The sequence below is a fragment of the Rhinichthys klamathensis genome, unplaced genomic scaffold (genome assembly GCF_029890125.1).
Source record: "Rhinichthys klamathensis goyatoka isolate OS25496 unplaced genomic scaffold, OSU_Roscu_1.1 h1tg000787l_1, whole genome shotgun sequence".
Classification (NCBI taxonomy): domain Eukaryota; kingdom Metazoa; phylum Chordata; class Actinopteri; order Cypriniformes; family Leuciscidae; genus Rhinichthys; species Rhinichthys klamathensis.
The window spans coordinates 482,733-501,968 of record NW_026607184.1 but is presented as its reverse complement, the minus strand read 5'-3'; the positions used below and the strand labels follow the sequence as shown (position 1 = coordinate 501,968).

General features: G+C 39.4%; 1 protein-coding gene across 5 annotated transcripts in view; it reads left to right on the top strand.

The window, feature by feature from the left end:
- Positions 1-19,236, top strand: part of col12a1b (collagen, type XII, alpha 1b) — a 143,027-nt gene that overhangs the window by 99,160 nt on the left and 24,631 nt on the right. For 4 of the 5 annotated variants that reach the window (XM_056243385.1, XM_056243386.1, XM_056243382.1 and 1 more), the window contains 30 exons: positions 1,356-1,495; positions 2,452-2,581; positions 2,801-2,949; positions 3,089-3,218; positions 3,618-3,757; positions 4,048-4,177; positions 4,507-4,646; positions 5,085-5,214; positions 5,325-5,464; positions 5,762-5,891; positions 6,643-6,782; positions 6,868-7,000; positions 7,115-7,254; positions 7,343-7,472; positions 7,554-7,693; positions 7,779-7,908; positions 8,914-9,056; positions 10,549-10,678; positions 11,269-11,411; positions 11,694-11,823; positions 12,687-12,806; positions 12,935-13,081; positions 13,186-13,302; positions 14,371-14,523; positions 14,623-14,697; positions 16,047-16,186; positions 16,369-16,492; positions 17,063-17,206; positions 17,466-17,630; positions 17,744-17,782. In XM_056243385.1, coding sequence (XP_056099360.1) covers positions 1,356-1,495; positions 2,452-2,581; positions 2,801-2,949; positions 3,089-3,218; positions 3,618-3,757; positions 4,048-4,177; positions 4,507-4,646; positions 5,085-5,214; positions 5,325-5,464; positions 5,762-5,891; positions 6,643-6,782; positions 6,868-7,000; positions 7,115-7,254; positions 7,343-7,472; positions 7,554-7,693; positions 7,779-7,908; positions 8,914-9,056; positions 10,549-10,678; positions 11,269-11,411; positions 11,694-11,823; positions 12,687-12,806; positions 12,935-13,081; positions 13,186-13,302; positions 14,371-14,523; positions 14,623-14,697; positions 16,047-16,186; positions 16,369-16,492; positions 17,063-17,206; positions 17,466-17,630; positions 17,744-17,782 — 3,942 coding nt within the window. The remainder of the gene's footprint in view (positions 1-1,355; positions 1,496-2,451; positions 2,582-2,800; positions 2,950-3,088; positions 3,219-3,617; positions 3,758-4,047; positions 4,178-4,506; positions 4,647-5,084; positions 5,215-5,324; positions 5,465-5,761; positions 5,892-6,642; positions 6,783-6,867; positions 7,001-7,114; positions 7,255-7,342; positions 7,473-7,553; positions 7,694-7,778; positions 7,909-8,913; positions 9,057-10,548; positions 10,679-11,268; positions 11,412-11,693; positions 11,824-12,686; positions 12,807-12,934; positions 13,082-13,185; positions 13,303-14,370; positions 14,524-14,622; positions 14,698-16,046; positions 16,187-16,368; positions 16,493-17,062; positions 17,207-17,465; positions 17,631-17,743; positions 17,783-19,236) is intronic. The other variant, XM_056243383.1, reaches the window with a different exon arrangement.

Here is a 19,236-nt window from a genome sequence, read left to right as displayed (position 1 = left end):
CTGTTTCAAATAAATGCTGTTCTTTTGAACTTTCTATTCATCAAAGAATCCTAAAAAAAGTATCACTGACTCCAAAAAAATATTAAGCAGCTGAAGGATGATTTCTGAAGGATGATGTGACACTGAAGACTGGAGTAATGATGCTGAAAATATAAATGACGTTTTACAATATATTCAAATAGAAAACAATAATTTTAAATTGTAACAATATTTCACAAAATTACTGTTTTATTGTATTTTGATCAATTAAAAGAAGTCTTGGTGAGCATAAGATACCTCTTTATAAAATATTTCAAAAGTTGTACAGACCCCAAACGTTTGAACAGTACTTTACATTTTATAAACATTAACAAACCTTGTATTCACTTGAATTTAGACTGTTGTATGGTGTACAAAATATCCATATTTTACCCATGTCACATATCTCAAGACTCAGAGCCAACACATTAACAGCTGTTGACGTTACAATAAAATAACATGTTGTTTATCTTTTTCTAGTGTCAAAGCTCAATAAACCCGGTATGTTGTTTCCAATAAGAGGAAATGTAATTGTGAATGTAAATGCTAATGAGGATGATGAACATTTTAATGAAAAAGGAAGATGACAAACTGCATGTGCATTTTTGTGTTTCATCAGAAACTCATCCACCATCATTTGTCCATCATCATTCATCATTGCCATTTCATCAGTATAATTATTTCATCATTGTCATCTGCCATCAGTCATAAACGCGCATGCACAACTTGCCCGACTGCATTGTTTTTGTTGCAAATGATCATTTCTCCATCCCAAACATCCATGCACCTCCTCCATCCGCCTTTCAGGATTAACCAGCATAATGAGAAGGGTTGGGAATCAATAACAATAAGAAACAGAATAAGGTTTAATTAAATAATAATAATAATAGAACTGAAGGATTTTCTTGATCTTTGGTTCTATTCGTGAAGGAATTGATTCGTTTTAATGAAGCAGTTAAAAATCGACCTGAGTTATCAGTTTGAATCAATTTAATGATTCGCCATATTTGTCAGAGTGGTTGTTGAGTGACTAGGTTGGCTGACTGGTTCTTCATAAGATATGTTTAGTTAAAAACAAATTTTTTTTTTGCAATAAACTATAAATAATGTGCTTTGAAATAAAAGAAACATTAGAATATATTACCAAAAAATCCTACTGTTTTTGTTGATTTTACAATTCGGAACCGTTTTTCGAGTGTTCCTCCTCAAAAACCCTAAAAGAATAAGTGCAATCAGAACCAGTATCGTTAAATTTCTCATGATTCCCAATCCCTAATAGTTTTATCTACGGTTTCAAAAGACAGATTTAGCTGATTGACCTTTCTGTCTGCTCCCAGTGCCCACTGGACCACCACAAAACCTCCAGGTCTTCAACGCCACCACTACAACACTAACGGTGAAATGGGACCACGCGCCAGGCCCCGTCCAGAACTACAAAGTCACCTACCAGACCGTTGCAGGTGGAAAACCGCTGTCTGTAAGTTCAGCTGTCCCCATTCAACCTCCATTAAGATGTTTTGAAGCAGGGCATAGGCCATCTTTTACTTATGATGATGAGTGGCAGAATCCATTTGATGAAGTTCAAGGCCCTTGTGTTAATCATTACAGCAAGCTGCCCGCTGAGAGCCAAATAGGAACGTTGTGACAGAAAAGCATTACCAACAGACTGATCTGATGCAAACCATCACAACATGTCTGTTATATGGCCTCAGTTACCATCAAGATACAAAACAATTACTGTTATGTAGTTAATGTCAATGCGCTTGAGATGAACAGTCTAGAGAACATGTATTGTTTGTTTGAGGGACTCTTTGGCTAACAATATTAAAACTGAACAATGGCGCTTTCACAAGTTTATTTATTAATGCAGCATGCTGGTCACAACAAAAACTGATTTATTCAGTGATTTATTCATGCTAGTGCATAATATTTTCTTGCATTTTATTCCACTGCAAATATAAAATCTTTAAAATCATCAAAATGTTATATCTTCAGCTACTGAAGACACCTTGTCCATGTGAGCTATTGGTTAATGTACTTACATATTACATTTATGCATTTACACACAGTAACAAATGCTTTTATCCAAAGCAACTTGCAAAAGAGGAACAAAAGTGTTTTTTAAAGAGCCAACAATATTCGCAATGTATAATGCCAGGTTTATTAGACAACTACATTAGCAAGCAAGCTAGAGAAGATAAATGAAGAGAGTGTTTTTTTGAGTTTGTGTGTGTGAAAGGAAGTTAACTAGCTACTTTAACAAGCTAGGCATTATTTTAGGGTACTTTTTACGATTTCTTCCCCATTAATTAGTTGGAAGTACTTGACATTATGGAAGCAAAATGGGCCGTTTCTTTTCTGTTGCACCATATTCAAAATATTTTCTCATTGAACACCAAATCAAGTCTTTCTATTGACATCTTTTTCAATTAGGTTCAAGTTGGTGGAAAAAAGAACAGTGTCATTCTCCAGAAGCTGAACCATGACACCCCTTATTCCATTACCGTGGCTGCCGTCTATCGCACTGGAGAAAGTAAAGATATTTCCGGCCAAGGAAAAACAAGTAAGTGGCTCCAGGAGAATCCTTTCAATGTCCTGAAGTATTTTATGACTTCATCCGCTGAGCAAAAACAATGATAAACTCATTTAGGGAGGATCCATTCCATAAAGCATCTTGGTTTTCACTCACATCTGGAGTTTTGTCAGACGTAGAGACTGTTCAAGAAGTTATGCAATGAAAATTAGATGGCATTATGTAACTCTGTGTGTGGTGTTCCTGTAGAAGCCTTAGGAGGAGTGAGAAACCTACAGGTTGTGAACCCCACCATGACCACACTGAACGTTCGCTGGGAGCCAGCGGAAGGAAAAGTGAAGGAGTATAAGGTTGTCTACGCACCTGCAGCTGGTGGTGCCGAAAGCATGGTAGGACTGGTAGGACTTCTAGAATCAAATAAAAAATAAACTCAAATTTGATGTTCAGATTAATCATAAATATTGATTCGCAGATCTCAAGGGAAAGTGATTTGCAATGTTTCTTTGACTTATACTGCATGTGCTATTATGGAAACAGGAGCAGGTATCAGGAACCACTACCACCACAGTTCTGAGAGGCCTTCAGTCGGACACACTTTACACCGTGACCTTAATTCCTGTTTACGCAGAGGGAGATGGCCAGAGAATGTCCGAGAATGGAAAAACAAGTGAGTTTCTCTTTGAAACATCAGTGTCTTACTATCAATATCTTGCTTTCACTGATTAAGAATGAAAAAAAGGTGACTAAACGGCTCCCTCAGATATTTCTGTCCGGTTCTTTTGCCCGTAGAAAGTATTATAAGCTTATGTTCAACTATACAGCTAACAAAGGTTCTTATGTGCAACTATACAGCCAACAAACTACCAAGAAGTAGTTCTTTGTTAACCTCAATGTGCTGCAAATAGACATTGAAGAGCCTTTATTTTTAGGAGTGAGCATGCATATTGCACCATTTTGTGATTTATAATTGTTTGAGAACATGACAGAAATCCAGTTTGGAAGTGCGATCTGGATTATGCTTTATATTCCTGATGCCAAAACAGTAAAATGGAAATCTTCTTTGCAGGGGCTCTGGGTGGTGTGAAGAACCTGAGGGTCACCGACCCAACCATGACCTCTTTGAACGTCAAATGGGACCCCGCAGACGGGGCCGTGCGCCAGTACAAGATCTTCTTCGTTCCTGCAGCTGGAGGAGCTGAGGCAATGGTGGGGCTCTGTCTCTCACAGCTATTATCAGAATAAAAAAAGATTTACTTATTTATTTATACAACAAACTCTACCATGACTTGTACTTAAAATTGTGCATTATAAATGTATTTTAGAAGTCCATTTTTCCATTTAATTATTACGACAATGTCTCAATGCAACAATATTTGAAATTTCCATATAAAAAAATGTTTTTGCTACAAACACTACCATGATGTATACTTAAAATTCTACATTACAAATGTGTTTTTAGAAATTCACTGAAGTCCATTTCCCCTTGTTGTAAATAGGAACAAATACCTGGAGCCCAAACAACCATAGTTCTACGAAACCTGCAGCCTGATACTCCATACATTGTATCCGTGGTTCCAGTGTATCCCGCTACAGAGGGCAGACGCCAGTCTGAGAACGGAAAGACATGTGTGTATCAACTTTGTAGCTTTTTTTATCTATGGACAAACATGATATCTCTGTTACAAAACTTAATGAGCTGACAAAAAAATTTTTAAGCATTTTATTTACAAAAAATTATCCAAACAGGTGCCTATAATGTCTTAAAATGCAAAAAAAATTGTAGTAAGCTCATTAAGTATCAATGTAAATAGTTCAGTACAGTTAAAATGTCTATTTTTAGCCTCATATTTGTGTGTACTATGTGCAACTCAGCCAACAGCAAGGCAGCTCGATAGCTTTTGGAACAGCGCTGTTTCAAAGCATAATTTGACAAATTATTTTCTATCTCACTCTAGTACCTCTTGGAGGTGTTCGAAATCTCCGTCTCATTGATCCCACCTTCACAACACTCACTGCCACATGGGAAGCTGCTGATGGGAATGTGCAGGGCTACAAAGTGGTATACGTGCCCACTAACGGAGGAACTGAGCTCATTGTAGGAATAACTTAATATTTCAAAGTTTCTTTCTACAGTGTTGATGTCATAAGTGGAAATCTCTCTCAAATCTAGTGACATGGTTTGCAGACAGACGTATATAGATATTATCTTCCCTTGAGGAACAAAGATGAGAGAGTGGTGCAATGTAACTCTAATTGAAGTCTCATTATGCTAAAAAACCTGCTGGGAAAGTTTACAACTGGGAGCACCAATGTTTAGATGGAGCTGGAGTAAACTGTGAAACGGATTTGTTTGGCAAGCTACAAAGAGAGTGTTCAGTTTTCTTTTAGTTTAGAAGTTTAATTTTCTATATCTGTTTAGATGGATAGACTTTGTGCAACCAATTGTCATGAAAACAAACTAAGATTCCTTAGTTGGAATGGGTTTGGAGAAGTTGATATAGTGCTCTGAGCTCTAGTTTCTATATTCTTTCAGGAACAAGTGTCTGAGAGCACCACAACATTAGTGTTGAGCAAACTCATGCCAAACACAATGTACACCGTGAATGTTTTGCCAGTGTATGCTGAAGGAGATGGACCTCAACTCTCAGAAAAGGAAAAGACTAGTAAGTGACTCCAAAATGACACCAGTCATGCTAAGCAATCATATATATATATCTGAAGAATGCATGGAAACAATGTCAATGTTGAGTCAGCTCCTATGTTGTCTCCTTAGAACCTTTGGGCAGCGTGAGGAACCTGCAGGTTACAGATCCAACTATCAGCACCTTGAACGTACGCTGGGAGCCCGCAGAAGGCAGTGTGCGGGAATACATTGTCATTTACCTTCCTGCCGGTAGCCAAGATCAAGAAGTGGTGAGAGTGATTTCCATGGATGTTTCAGAAATAGCAAAGGAAAACAAAAAAGAGAATTTAACTATGTAGTTTCACATTGATACACTCTTACCATGTACATTGACATTTTGGTCATTGTGCTTTAGTTTTGAGAAGAAAAAAATATTGCATTCTTGTAAATGATTGCTCTTTATACAAATGACACCTGTTCAAGCCCTACACTCTATACTGATGTATCCATTCAAGAGTTTCTAACAGGTCTGCTGCAAAACTTGAACAGTATTTTGTTTCTTGATTCCTTTAATTTTGCTTGGGCAGGATCAAGTGTCTGGAACAACCACCTCAACTGTTCTGAAGAACTTGGAGCCTGACACGACCTACACAGTGACTCTGGTGCCAGTATATCACGAAATGGAGGGCAAACCTCTTTCAGAAAATGGAAGAACAAGTGAGTTCATGGTGAAGATATAGTGTCGTGCATCTTTGGATGATCTTGGCCACCAAATTGAAATGTCTGGTGATTTTTTTTAAAAAGTTGCCAGCCACCACCAGCGTTTTTGATAATTTTCACTAAAGTTTCATGGCCCCCAGAATATTTAGTTGTATGAATATCTGAACATGGCATATATCGAAAGAAAGAACAGACCCTCTGCTTTAAAACCCCTCAAACGGTTTTATTCTAGCTTCATGCATTCTTTTTTAATAGACCCTTGAAAATGGGTAACTTTCATTAAAAAAAGCAACACTTCAAAGACTACATCTGGTGACTACATCTGGATCGGATTCAGAACGATGATCAAAACATAGATGGAGTAGATCGAGTCCATCAACACCTCTAATGCTTGCAAAGTCCTGTAGCTCGTCATGGGTCGAAATTTCATTCAGTAACATTAGTTTTGATTTACCGGTATATGCTGTTTAATGTTGATGATTGCGTTGTTTTACATATGCATATGATTACATTTGAGATTGCTTGTTTCTGCTTCCTCTTCGCATGTGCTTTGATCAGGAGATTCAGTAATCTTTCAGAAGATGTGTCATAGCGCCCCCTACCGTATAACAGTGAAAACATGGAAACACTGAAAATTCTGTGTTTTGCGGGAAAGTGTTTTCCCACAAATAACAGAAAATTCAGTGTTTGGTGGGGAAAGAGTTAACAATGACTGAGGTATTGAAGTTCATGTATTCCTGCTTTTCAGAACCACTGGGTGGAGTTCGCAACCTTCAAGTTACCGATCCCACCAGCAGCACCCTAAACGTGCGATGGGAGCATGCTGCAGGAAACCCTCGAAATTACAAGGTTTTCTATGTCCCGCAGCCTGGAGACGCTGAGAAGATGGTATGATGTGATTGAGTAACTTTTAATGGTTTATATAAAGGACCTTCCACGTTATAAAACCAAATCTCTTGTGTTTTGTGATCAGGAACTAGTTTCCGGTGGCACGACAAGCACCGTCCTGCGTAATCTCAATGCTAACACGCTGTACAAGGTCACATTGTTGCCCATGTATGAAAATGACGTGGAAGGAAAGCGTCAGTCAGAAAATGGAAAGACAAGTGAGTCCAGATGTTCGTAACTTGCAATTTTGGGATAAAGAACTCATCTATCTCTATAAGGGATCCTGGATTATTGTCTTATGAGGGTTCATCATGTCTGCTTTATTAACGCAGAACCTTTGGGAAGTGTGAAGAACCTCCAGGTGACAGACCCAACTGTAAACTCTTTGAGAGTGCGATGGGACCCTGCAGATGGAGATGTTCGTCAGTACAATCTCATCTACGTGCCTGTTGCCGGAGGTGCTGAAAGCACGGTAATGACGAATCCTGATTTGTCTCACGTTTGTCAGTTTGGTTAGTTGGTTGCTAACTAGTGTGTGCCTGCACTGATGTACTCTACAGGCTCAAGTGTCAGGAGTATCCACCAATACTGTTCTGAGAAACCTGCTGCCAGACACGGAGTACAGGGTCACCGTAGTACCAGTATATCCAGATGCCGAAGGAAAGAAACAGTCTGAGAATGGGAAAACAAGTGTGTACCTGCAATGTAAATTTTGAATTGTACTCTGTGTTAGCATGCAGCATACTTAATTTCAATTCTCACAATTCCCAGAGCCTCTGGGTGGAGTGAAAAACCTGCAGGTCACTGATCCCACAACCAGCTCATTGAAGGTGCGCTGGGAGCCTGCTGAGGGTAACGTCCGGCAGTATCGAATCTTCTACGTTCCAGCATCTGGTGGTGCAGAGGACATGGTAAAAGATGCTAACCTCTATTGTCTTCTGGACATGATGCTACTGATCTTCTATAACTTTCCTCTTAAATTCTATACATCAAAAGGAGCAAGTTTCTGGAGGCACCACCAACACCGTCCTAAGAAACCTTCTGTCAGCCACGGTCTATACCGTGACTGTGGTTCCTGTTTATCCAGAGGGAGAGGGTCTCCGGCAGTCTGAGAAAGGAAAGACACGTAAGTTGTACTTGTGAATTACAGAGTTACGCATCGCTATTGTTATGGCTTAAAAAACGTGAGGTACACAGGTGTTCAAATCGAGCGGCTTGTTGAATAGAGCTGTGCTACGACTTTTCCTAAATATTGTTCATCAGGCAGAAAATAAAACCCAATTCATATTTTTTTACTTGGACCAAACAACCCATCACAACAGCCTAGCAAATACATAGCAATAATAAAAACACCCTGAACACCGTAGCTACCACTTACAATATGTCTACAACGGACGCGACCGCAACAGCTAGAAGCTGTCCACAGTGGACGCGACAAAGTAACAATTGCAAATCCATTTTTCCTTCCTATCAGAAGTAGCGCAAGTGCTTGAAGTACATCAGAAATAGAACTGAGTTTACTGTTGGGGATTTGCCGCATCCAGTATAGACAGCATCACTGAATATAATATGTTGTATTTGCCTTCTTCACTTCGCACCACTCGAGTCTGTTGTAGACATGTGTTAGCAATGCCTTTGTAACCACTCAAAGCACCCTAGCAACTGGATTTTATATAGACCACCATTTATTGTGAAGCATGTTGGTATAAATGCTAAATATCGATTGTATGTTAGGCCGCTACAAAAAAAACCTACAGGTTTAGGGCACTTGAGGTTTTGCATACATAACAATAAGATGCACTAAAAGAAATGGGATCCTTTGAACTCATGTTGGATAGTTTTTTACTGATTTCTGTAGGAATTTTTTCACATCTGCTTTGGTTTAAAAAGCGTGAAATGCCGTTTTAGCGTCAACCCTAAGTGCCCCCCACCACCTGCCTTTCCTTTTTGCCACTTTCTCACCATAAAACCCGTCTGCGTCCCTGTCGAATGCCTCGCTCAGCATTCATTCCTGAACTTTACTGAGCTTCCTCCTGTTTAAACGATTCTGTGAGCTGTTCGACTTTCTCTGCTGTTCTGTAAATTCCTTGTTCTCACTCTGCTGTTTTGTGGTTTCTCTTTCAACACACAGTTCCAAGAGTCCCACCCCGAAATATCCAGGTCTACAACCCATCTCCCAACACTCTGAACGTGCGCTGGGAACCCGCCTCGGGTCAGGTGCAGCAGTACAGGGTCGCCTACGCCCCGCTAAGTGGGATCCGGCCTCTTGAGTCTGTGAGTGATGCACGAACACGCATACACAGCATTAACTAACATGCATTTAGAGGACACTTCAATGCAAAACTTAAGTTATGCATTTAATGTATTGTACATTAAATATATGTGCATTTCATGGAAACCAAACCAGTGACATTGCTAGTATCATGCTCAGCCACTTGAGCTACAGGAACACTGTATATGAAATATATGTTGAAGGGTTTATATTTATCAGCACTTTTGGATACAGTTTTGGATGCAGCTCATCCAATGGGTGCATGCAACCGATTGATAGTTAATCTGCCGTCAAGCTACCCTTTTTAAAAAGTAGTAAACTGTAGCTAACTACATTGAAACTGTAATACGGGGCAAGACATTTCAAATAATTATCAGATTATATAATTATTACAATGATTTTACAATAAAACAATGATGACCTCACTTAACTCAAAAACGTAAATTTACACAGAATACAGCTAATAAACCCCAAACAAAGACAATGAATTGAAAACATAATGATAAACAGCAGTGTTTAACTAAATATTTATTAAACTACAGCAAGTAAAATGGCTTTTGTGAACCCAACTGGGGGATGACTCATGAATCTGTGAATCTATTTATTTGAACAAGTTCATTGCTACAACAAACCGTCCGAATAGATTCAGTGAAATTAATCAGACTTTCTAATACTACAGAGAAAGAGAGAAGGAGGAATATTTCAGGGTAAGGAGTTTATTGCCTCTAGGAGTTTATTGACTGCTATAATGTTTTGATTTTTTATTCCAAGATCCATCACTACTTAATGCTCATTATTGAAGAACAAGAAATTAATCTTTGTTTTTGCTACTGTCACAGTTTCAGATTTAAGTTAGTTCATTCAAGTTATTCCCCAGCTCAGGATGTTTAACACCTACCCTTTTGCTTTTAGGCGTCATTTACTGGGTTTTTCATAGATAGAAGTTCTTTAGGGGTCTCACAGGCTCACAAGTCCCCCTTCTGTATTGCTAAACACAAGTTGGAACACACACAAAAAAATACACATCCTGCTTGCTGACCCATATTTGTCAAACCCATCAGTTTAAGACAGAACTGATTCTGTCACGAACGTTGGTGTATGGAAAGAATGCAGCTGTCATCAGTGATGTGAAGCCCAAAAATGAGAAGCAATTGAGCAGATGGGGTGATAATCCTGTATGGTGTTGACAGGTAGCCGAAGGGGTTTCCCCGTCTCCCAAATCCAGTCTCTCTTCAGCTCCAGCCGCCCCCTGGGGGCAATTACGCTGATCTGACAGTATTTATGTAACATTTAACCCCATGAGCACATCTGTTTGTATTACATATCTGTTTGGAAATGTTATCTAGCTGCGCTAGTCTAAACAGGGATTTAACAGTGACGTCATTATGTATATTTGCTTTGCCAGATTCGCAACTTCTGCAGCGGTTTGTCATACAGTGGATGTTTGTGAATATACCGGTCTCTGTGTTATCTAAATAATGGTCTTCTCCTCAGGTTCTCGTTCCTGGCAACATCATCAATGCTTTCCTAGATCAGCTCATCCCGGATACTCCGTACTCTGTGAATGTGATGGCAGTATACGCTGACGGAGAAGGCCCGGGAATTGACGGAAAAGGAAAAACATGTGAGCTGAGTCTTAAAAATGTTGCTTTATACACCAAAACACAGATGATACTGATGACATACAAATGCATAGATGGAAATATATTTTGATGCTATTAAAGTCAGCATGAAATGAAAATAAATCCATTTTCTACATGCATGTTATAGATCTTATTGTGAACAATTTGTGCATTTGTTTCTTTTTGTTTGGATGTTTTTACCTCTTACTGTTTAATCAAAATGTCATAACTGGACCTTGACAGTGAAAATGAAAGACTCTCTAGTGACTTATGCAGGACTTTAAGTAGAATCATTTAGTCTGCCTAAACCCTCCCCTGCAAGCTTACTTTTATTTGCATTCACTTTTGTGTGCCACGCCCACTTTTCAACAGCCAATCAACAACTGATGCATAGAACCATGTCTCTGCCCTAAAAAAAATATTTTTCGATAATCCATTTCACTTGGATGTATGTCACAATACAGAAGAAAAGATCTGTTGCTACTTCTGTTTTATCACGACATTAAACCATCTACCAGAACACCCAAAGCAACAGCATGGCAACTCCCTGGCAATCACTCAAATCAAGCTTTGTAAATGTGGTCTATTCCAGTACCACGAGCTGGACCCAGGAACATGAGGGTCTTCGAAACCACCACAAGCACGATCAGCATTGGCTGGGATCACGCCGAGGGTCCCGTGCAACAATATAAGATCACGTATGCTCCTTTGACTGGAGATCCCATCACAGAATTTGTGAGTTGAAATTTTTGCTACAAATTTATATATTTAGTTATTCACTGTGGCAATACTTTTGATTTTAGGACTCTTTCCATCTGCACTACAGTCCTTTTGCATTAATGTCTATGACATGAAGTGAACATACAATTTAAATTAACCCTATTTATTTTCCTGATAAGTGCTTATTATTATACTGTGCATGATTCTTCAGTGCATCTTATTCTGTTTGATTTGTCAAATTATTCTTGGTTGTGGTCATTGAACCAAACGTCATACATCTGATGGTTTTCTCTACAGACTGTTGTTCCTGGCAACAGAAATAATGCTATCCTTCAAAATCTGCTTCCTGACACCCCATACAACATCACCGTTTCAGCAGTTTATCCCGAGGGACCTGGAGGATCCCTGAACGGAAATGGAAAAACACGTGAGTGCCCTTGCTAAACAAACAGATTACTAAGCATTGGTTGCTTTTTCTGAGATCGCTGTACAAAGAAAACTTGTGTTCAGGAGTAACTAACTAAAAGTTGCAACATTTCTTTTTAATGCGTTTTTCAATAGCATGACATTATTTCAGCAGTTTTTTTTAAGTAACTTGTATTTTGGGAAGCTATAGTTTGTAGCAGTGATATTGTAGTATTATTTATGTACTATTATAGTTTTTATTAATATTTTGAATTAGCTTTTATTTTTATATTTTCCGTTTTCAATTTTTAATCATTTTGTTATGCGCTTTGGTCATTTTTATTAGTTTTAGTTAAATAACTATTTAGGTTTAATTTATTTTTATTTAAGTTTGAGTTAATTTAGTTTTAGTTTTTTTTTTATTTAATTCCAGTTACTAATTTTAGTGCTTACATTTTTGTTTAGTCAAGTTTTTTTTAGTTATTTTAGCTTTCTTTCAAAAATGTTTTAAACTAAAAAATCATTTTAGTTATAGTTACAATTGGTTTTAGTTATAACAATAATAACCCTGAATAGTAGCAAGTACAAGTAGTACAATCTCAACCTCGCCTTCTGCCATTTGAGGTTTTAATGAGAATGAGTAATTGCTGGTAGGGCATGGTGGAGAGTTTGAAAAACTGTTGTTTCTGTTGGCATAAACTAACATTAAATCTCCCTGTTAGCATGGGCTAGAATCCAGAACATCCGTCAGCTAATAGTAACACAGCACAACTGTAACAGAACTGTTAACCCATGCGTTTCTTGTTATAGGAGCATTTAAACACTATTACTGTGATATTTAGCAGTAGTTTTTAACCATGGATCTTACTTACATCTTATGTTCAGTTGACCTGCTGGAACCTCAGAACCTGCGAGTCTCAGACGAGTGGTACACGCGCTTCCGTGTGTCCTGGGATCCGGTTTCAGCTCCGGTCATGGGTTACAAACTAGTCTATCAACCAACAGGTACCAAATCATTTGTTTAAATTTTTTACTCAGTCATCATGAAATCATAATTGACCCTGTTTTCTTTCTGTTTAAAATTCCACAGTGAAATTTAATTGTTAAATATTTTGTTGCCATTCTTCCTTTAGATAGAGACGAGTCTTTGGAGGTGTATGTTGGTGATGTCACCAGCTATACCCTACATAACCTGCTTCCTGGCACAACGTACGACGTTCAGGTGTTCGCCCAATATGATGGCGGTGTCAGCAAACCTCTCACGGGACAAGGGACAACATGTACGGTTTCAGATTTTTTTTTTTTAGGTTTGGTTTTATGCCACTGTTTTCAATGCCAGCAAGATTCCCAATTTGAGTGCAACATTTCCGTCTTGTCCTTTCAGTGTACCTCAATGTGACCAACCTTGAGACATACGACGTTGGCTATGACAGGTTCTGCAGTAAATGGACGCCTCACCGTGCCGCCACGTCTTACAGAATCAAGCTGAATTCACTGGACCGTGAGTCACGCTTAAACTGAACCCTCACTACCCTCTACCTTAAGTTAGCACTAATCTGTTCCAAAACCTAGCGATCTGCCCACCAAGGCAACATTTTTAGGCATGTGGCCACTCCATCAAGATGTTTTCATTCACTGTCACTCATTATGCATACACCATTGTTCAAAAGTTTGGGGTCAGCAAGATCAATCAATCAATCAATCAATCAATCAATCAATCAATTAATCAATATCATAATATATCACAAATCATCATATTATAATGATTTCTGAAGGATCATGTGACAATGAAGATTGGAGTAATGATGCTGAAAATTCAGCTTTATGAAGCTTTTCAAAATTCAAAATTCAGGAAAACAGTTGTTTCATATTGTAATAATATTTAACAATATTTCTGTTTTTACTGTATTTTTGTCAAATAAATGCAGCCTTTGTGGGCGTAAGAGTCTTCTTTCAAAGAAATGTAAAAATCTTACAACCCCAAACTTTTTAATGATAGGCTTATATATCACTGCATTTTTTTTTTTTTTTTTGGTGGAAACTACATCGAAGCACCCTGCTTTTTAACTGTAACTTCATTCATCCAGATTGGTTATTCGGGAAAAGCTTTATCTGTTTTTTTTTATCTTTTGTGTTCACTTTTATTGTAATGTTTAGTGTGCATCTCGACCATTAACTTTTACAGATTACAGCTCTAAAGGAGCTCATGGAAGATAATTTCAGTAAATTTGCTGAATTACAGCAATAAAAAATTGGTAACGCTTCCTTTTACAGTCCTGTTACCCATGCAGATACTATGTACTTATTATAGTAATTACAATTACTGGGTAATAACTAGGTACTAACCCTGTTCCTACCCCTAACCCATGTACTTACTTTATATTAGCCAGTACTTTCTAGGTAAGTACACTGTAAGTACACATAAGTACTGTACTGTAAAAGGAAGCGTTACTACCAAGACTGTACCATAGTAATCTATTGGTTTTAACAACTTAAAATATATGTAAATACTGTAGTATGTTTGGATACCTTCAGTGTACCATGGTACTATTGTTTAATCTGTTTGCAGCGGCAGCTAAAGGTCAGCAGGAGATCACCATCACTGCGGGTCAGAGTCAGTTCTGTTTCGAAGGTTTGAGTCCGGAGTCCCTCTACAGCGCCACAGTGTTTGTCCAGACACCCAATCTAGAGGGACCCGGAGTCAGTGCTAAAGAACGCACCCGTGAGTTCAGCCTTTATCCAGAAATAAGCAGAATTTATCCTCTCGCTGAATTTAAACAATGGTCTTACAATGTCTTCTTTCTTTTTTTGGTTCATCTAGTTGTTAAACCAACACCGGTGCCAACAAAGCCACCCACTCCTCCACCACCACCCACTATTCCACCCGGCTGGGCGGGTAAGTGCCTTCAGCCTTAACTCATAGATTTTAGAAACTCACAGATACTCATACTCATTGAAACTCATCATAGACACCTCAAATCATGCCAATTTTCATGTTTTTTCGTGGCAGCAGATTTTCAATTTACAAGCAGTACTCACGTTTTCTTCAAAATCGTGTTAGTTAAATAGATTGCAGGATGTGTTTGGAATGGTGGAATAGAGTGTCCAGAACTGTTTATGGATACATGCATTTATGCATTCTAGATCTGCTTCTTTGCAATGAGTTTGGATCAAATTAGTTTCAGTTTTAAAACCTTGGAAAAAATCCTTCTACTAATAAAATACGGATCCTTTCTTTTTATCTTCAATTCATAAAAAAAAAATTTGGATCCCTAAATTCATGCTGGATCATGCTCAAAACCTTTTTATTCATCATGCAAGAAGTCTACAAGTGGCCAGATGCTTCAACATACACTGTTTTCTATTCCAGAGGAGTCAGCTGGCTTTAAGTATGGAGAGACATAATCCACCGAGGATTATACATTTAAGAGAGACATTTTCCAAAAGGGCATTTCGTCTGATTGAAAATGACACCATTAATTACATAAACTAACAATGAACAATACTTCTACAGAATTTTTTTATCTTAGATAATCTTAATTTTGACATTTGCTAAAACATTTCTAAAATCAAAATTAATGCATTGTGAACTAATATGAAACATTGTAATTTTATTAAAGGGGATATTTTATGCCCTTTTTTAAAGTCTTGATTTTGTTTTTGGGCTCTACTAGAATAGGTTTTCATGCTTGATAAAAAAAAAAACACACATTATTTTTTCCCATGTTTGACATTGTTGCAGCTCCTCTCTTCCCAGTCTGTCAGTAACGCTCTGGGGTGCGTTTCCCGAAAGCATCGTTAGCCAACTATGGTCGCAAGTTGGTCGCAAATCTCATTGAACTCTATTGGTAACGACGGAACTTGCGACCATAGTTGGCTAACGATGATTTCGGGAAACGCACCCCTGTTTAGTTCCAGTCTCTATGAAGCCCCTCCTTCTGAAAAGCACACTGTGCTCTGATTGGTCGGCTGGATCAGTGTGTTGTGATTGGTCAAGTGCTTCCAGCATGTTTGGGAAATGTCCCGACCACTTACCATAACCGCCAGTTTCAACACACTACTTACTAACTCAACCAGGCCCCGCCCCTTTATTCTGCGTATGAATTTTTGAAATGAGGAATTTCCGGAAGAAAACTCAAGACTACAATTTTCTGCTCTTATGTAAAAGTTTAATTAGAAAACGAGGGGTTTGGTGAAAGCTGTTCTTGCGTTCTCCAGTTCATAGAGTTGTTTTTGTGTTCTCAGTATGCAAAGGAGCAAAAGCAGACGTAGTGTTCCTCATCGATGGCTCCTGGAGTATCGGAGATGAGAGTTTCAGTAAAGTGATCCAGTTTGTCTCCAGCGTCGTTGGTGCCTTCGATGTTATCGGCCCATCAGGAATGCAGGTAAAGCCCTAGCAAGAGAATAGCAACACCCTAGCAACCAAATAGCAACACCCTGCTAATCACCTATAACATGTTGCGACTTTTTTGCGACTTTGGGACCAATCATCTCTGGGTCAAATATGTTGCGTCACTGAATCATTGTTACCGTGTTTAATTGTATCTCATTATTTTTGTGTCGAAAGGTTTCATTCGTGCAGTACAGTGACGATGCAAAGACTGAGTTCCGGCTCAATGCGTATAACGATAAAGGCACCGCGCTCTCTGCTCTGAAACTCATCCGTTACAGGGGAGGAAACACAAAAACAGGTATCACCCCAACACCTAAACATTCACATCTGCTCTTAAAACTTTCAAAGTTGTTGAAAGGGAAATGTCTCACCCTAAAGTTTCTTTCAGGTTTATTTTATTTTGAATTTTTTAAATTTTAGTCAGCATAAAATAAATTCAGTACAACAAAGATGACCATGATGTATGCTTACCGTTTTGTAATGCTAAAAATCCTAATGATCCTAAAAGAGGCTTGCTTTTCCTTGTGCAAAAATAATTAGTATACATTTAAAAAAAGAAATTATTATACAAATTAATAAAATAAAATAACCATTATACATTTGTATGATAATTGTGTATATATATAAATTGTATGTGTCTATATATTTATTATTATATATAAATGATTTATATAATTTATTAATGATTTTGTGGTGATAGGCCTATTTGACCCAAACATTTCTTGACAGATAGATAAAAAAAATTGATGTTGAATATATTTTGGCCAAGCTTAATGTGAAGAATTAGCAGTTTAGACAGATATTTAGATGTTAAACTTACGAGGGATGAGTTTTGTTGATGTTGTTTCCTCACCTTTGACACTCCCAGGTGTGGCTCTGAAGCATGTGAATGAGAAGGTCTTCACGCTAGACAATGGAATGAGGAGAAACGTACCGAAGGTCGTGGTGGCCGTAACAGATGGACGTTCTCAGGATGAAGTGCAGAAAAATGCTGCCAAGCTACAGCACGCTGGTATGACACGCTGCCAAACTGTAAAGTTATGACATAAGCATGAGCTCATTACCATATGACCACCCATATTTACACATCAACACCTATTCAGAATTCAAAAACTGATGAATGACAGTGTGAACTACACCAGTATGCAGAGCTTTGACGATCATTGAAGGTGTAGTAGGAAACCACAACCTAATTATGTCTGTTTTGATGCAATAACACTTTAGGTATAGACTATAAGATAAATATGCTAATGTAGGGTGTGCCGTATCAGGTTACAGTGTGTTTGTTGTTGGCGTGGCTGATGTGGACTTCGTCGAGCTGCAGAACATTGCCAGCAAACCAAGCGACCGTCACGTCTTCGTGGTGGACGACTTTGATGCCTTCTCCACCATTCAGGACAACCTGGTCACGTTCATCTGTGAGACTGCAACATCCTGTGAGTTGATGTTTTGTGGTACTTTACAAATTATACTTTTAAGAGAGCTTTGAGAATTTTATAGCTGATCTGTTCGAAACTTAAATTAACGCTTTTACGTTTTGCTTCCACAGCCTGTCCATTGATCTATGTTAATGGATTCACATCACCAGGTAGGCGTGTGTCATATACTGTACATTACTGTTTAAAAGTTTGGGATCGGCATGATTTTTTTTGTTCTTATCCTTAATAAGGCTGCATTTATTTGATAAAAAATACAGTAAAACTTATTACAACTATTTTTATATTTTAAAATGTTATTTATTCCTGTGATTCCTGCAAAGCCTAATATCCTGGAGCATTACTCCAGTCTTTAGTGTCACATGATCCTTCAGAAATAATTCTAAAATGTTGATTTTCTGCTAAAGAAACATTTCTTATTTTGAAAACGGTCATATTTTTGTGAAAACTGTCACGATGCTGCGTGAGGCAAGTTCAAAAGAGTTCACGAAGGCAAGCAAATCCAAATAATAGCAGTTTATTCCAGAAGAAGATGGGAACACGCACACATACGGGTGATACAAACAATACCGGACAACAGACAGAGCACAAGCAGGAACTAAATACACAGAGATAATTAACAAATGACTAACAGCTGTGATGAAGGTGATTGGTGTCCATGGTGACTGATCAGTGGCGGGAAACACAGACAGGGAAACATGTGAGGAGTGAAACTGTGACATAACGCCCCCTCTCGGTAGGTGCGACCTCGCGCCGTAACAGAAGAATAGAGGGAGGGATGGAGGGGGTCTAGAAAGTGGGCGAGGCGATGCCGCAGGCAAGGAGCCAGGAGATGGCGAAGGGATGGTGAAGGGATGGCCAAGGGTAGGCAACGTAGGCAGAGGAAGCTGGAGGAGGTTCGGGCGGAGGACGGATGACAGGGAGGAGACAGAACTGAAGGGTCCAGGGTGGTGCAGATCGTGGTGAGAGCCAGTGAAGGGCCTTGGGCAGGGGCGTGATGGAAGGTGCCCAGGCCACAGCCAGAGTGGTGCCCCACGGCGGCGTTGATGGAGGGAGGAGCCATGGAGGAATAGAGATGAGGGCCGCAATGGGGGTGACCGGAGGCGACGACGGCGAGGATGGAGTCCACCGCGCAGCCGATGAGCCGAGGAAGTGGAAAGATGGTGAAGATCCTGGTGACCGCGACGGAGCCGCGGCGACGACCTCCCGAGAGTGAGGTGGGGATCCGGAGGTCTGAGGGCGAGTTGGAACGACCGAGGGCGGAGGTGTAGCCTGAGGTAGGGCGGAGCAAGCCGTAGCAGAAGGGGTGGAGAACCAGAGAGCAGCGGACGGTTCGCAAGTCCGTGGTGGAGGTGAAGCGATGTCTGACCTCGGTGGAGCCGACGTGCCGAGGGAGTCCGGCGAGACCGAATGGCCGATGGTCCACGCCGAGGTCGAGGGTGGAAGGAGCACAGGTTCGGGAGCCAGGGCGACAGGTCGAGGCAGAGTGTAGCGCACCGAGGCTGCAGGCGGAGCTACAGACTCCTCTTGTTCAGGAGAAGATGGCTCCCGACAGGTCCAAGGTGGTACCCCGCTACAGAGAGGCAGAGGTGGTACCGAAGGACTG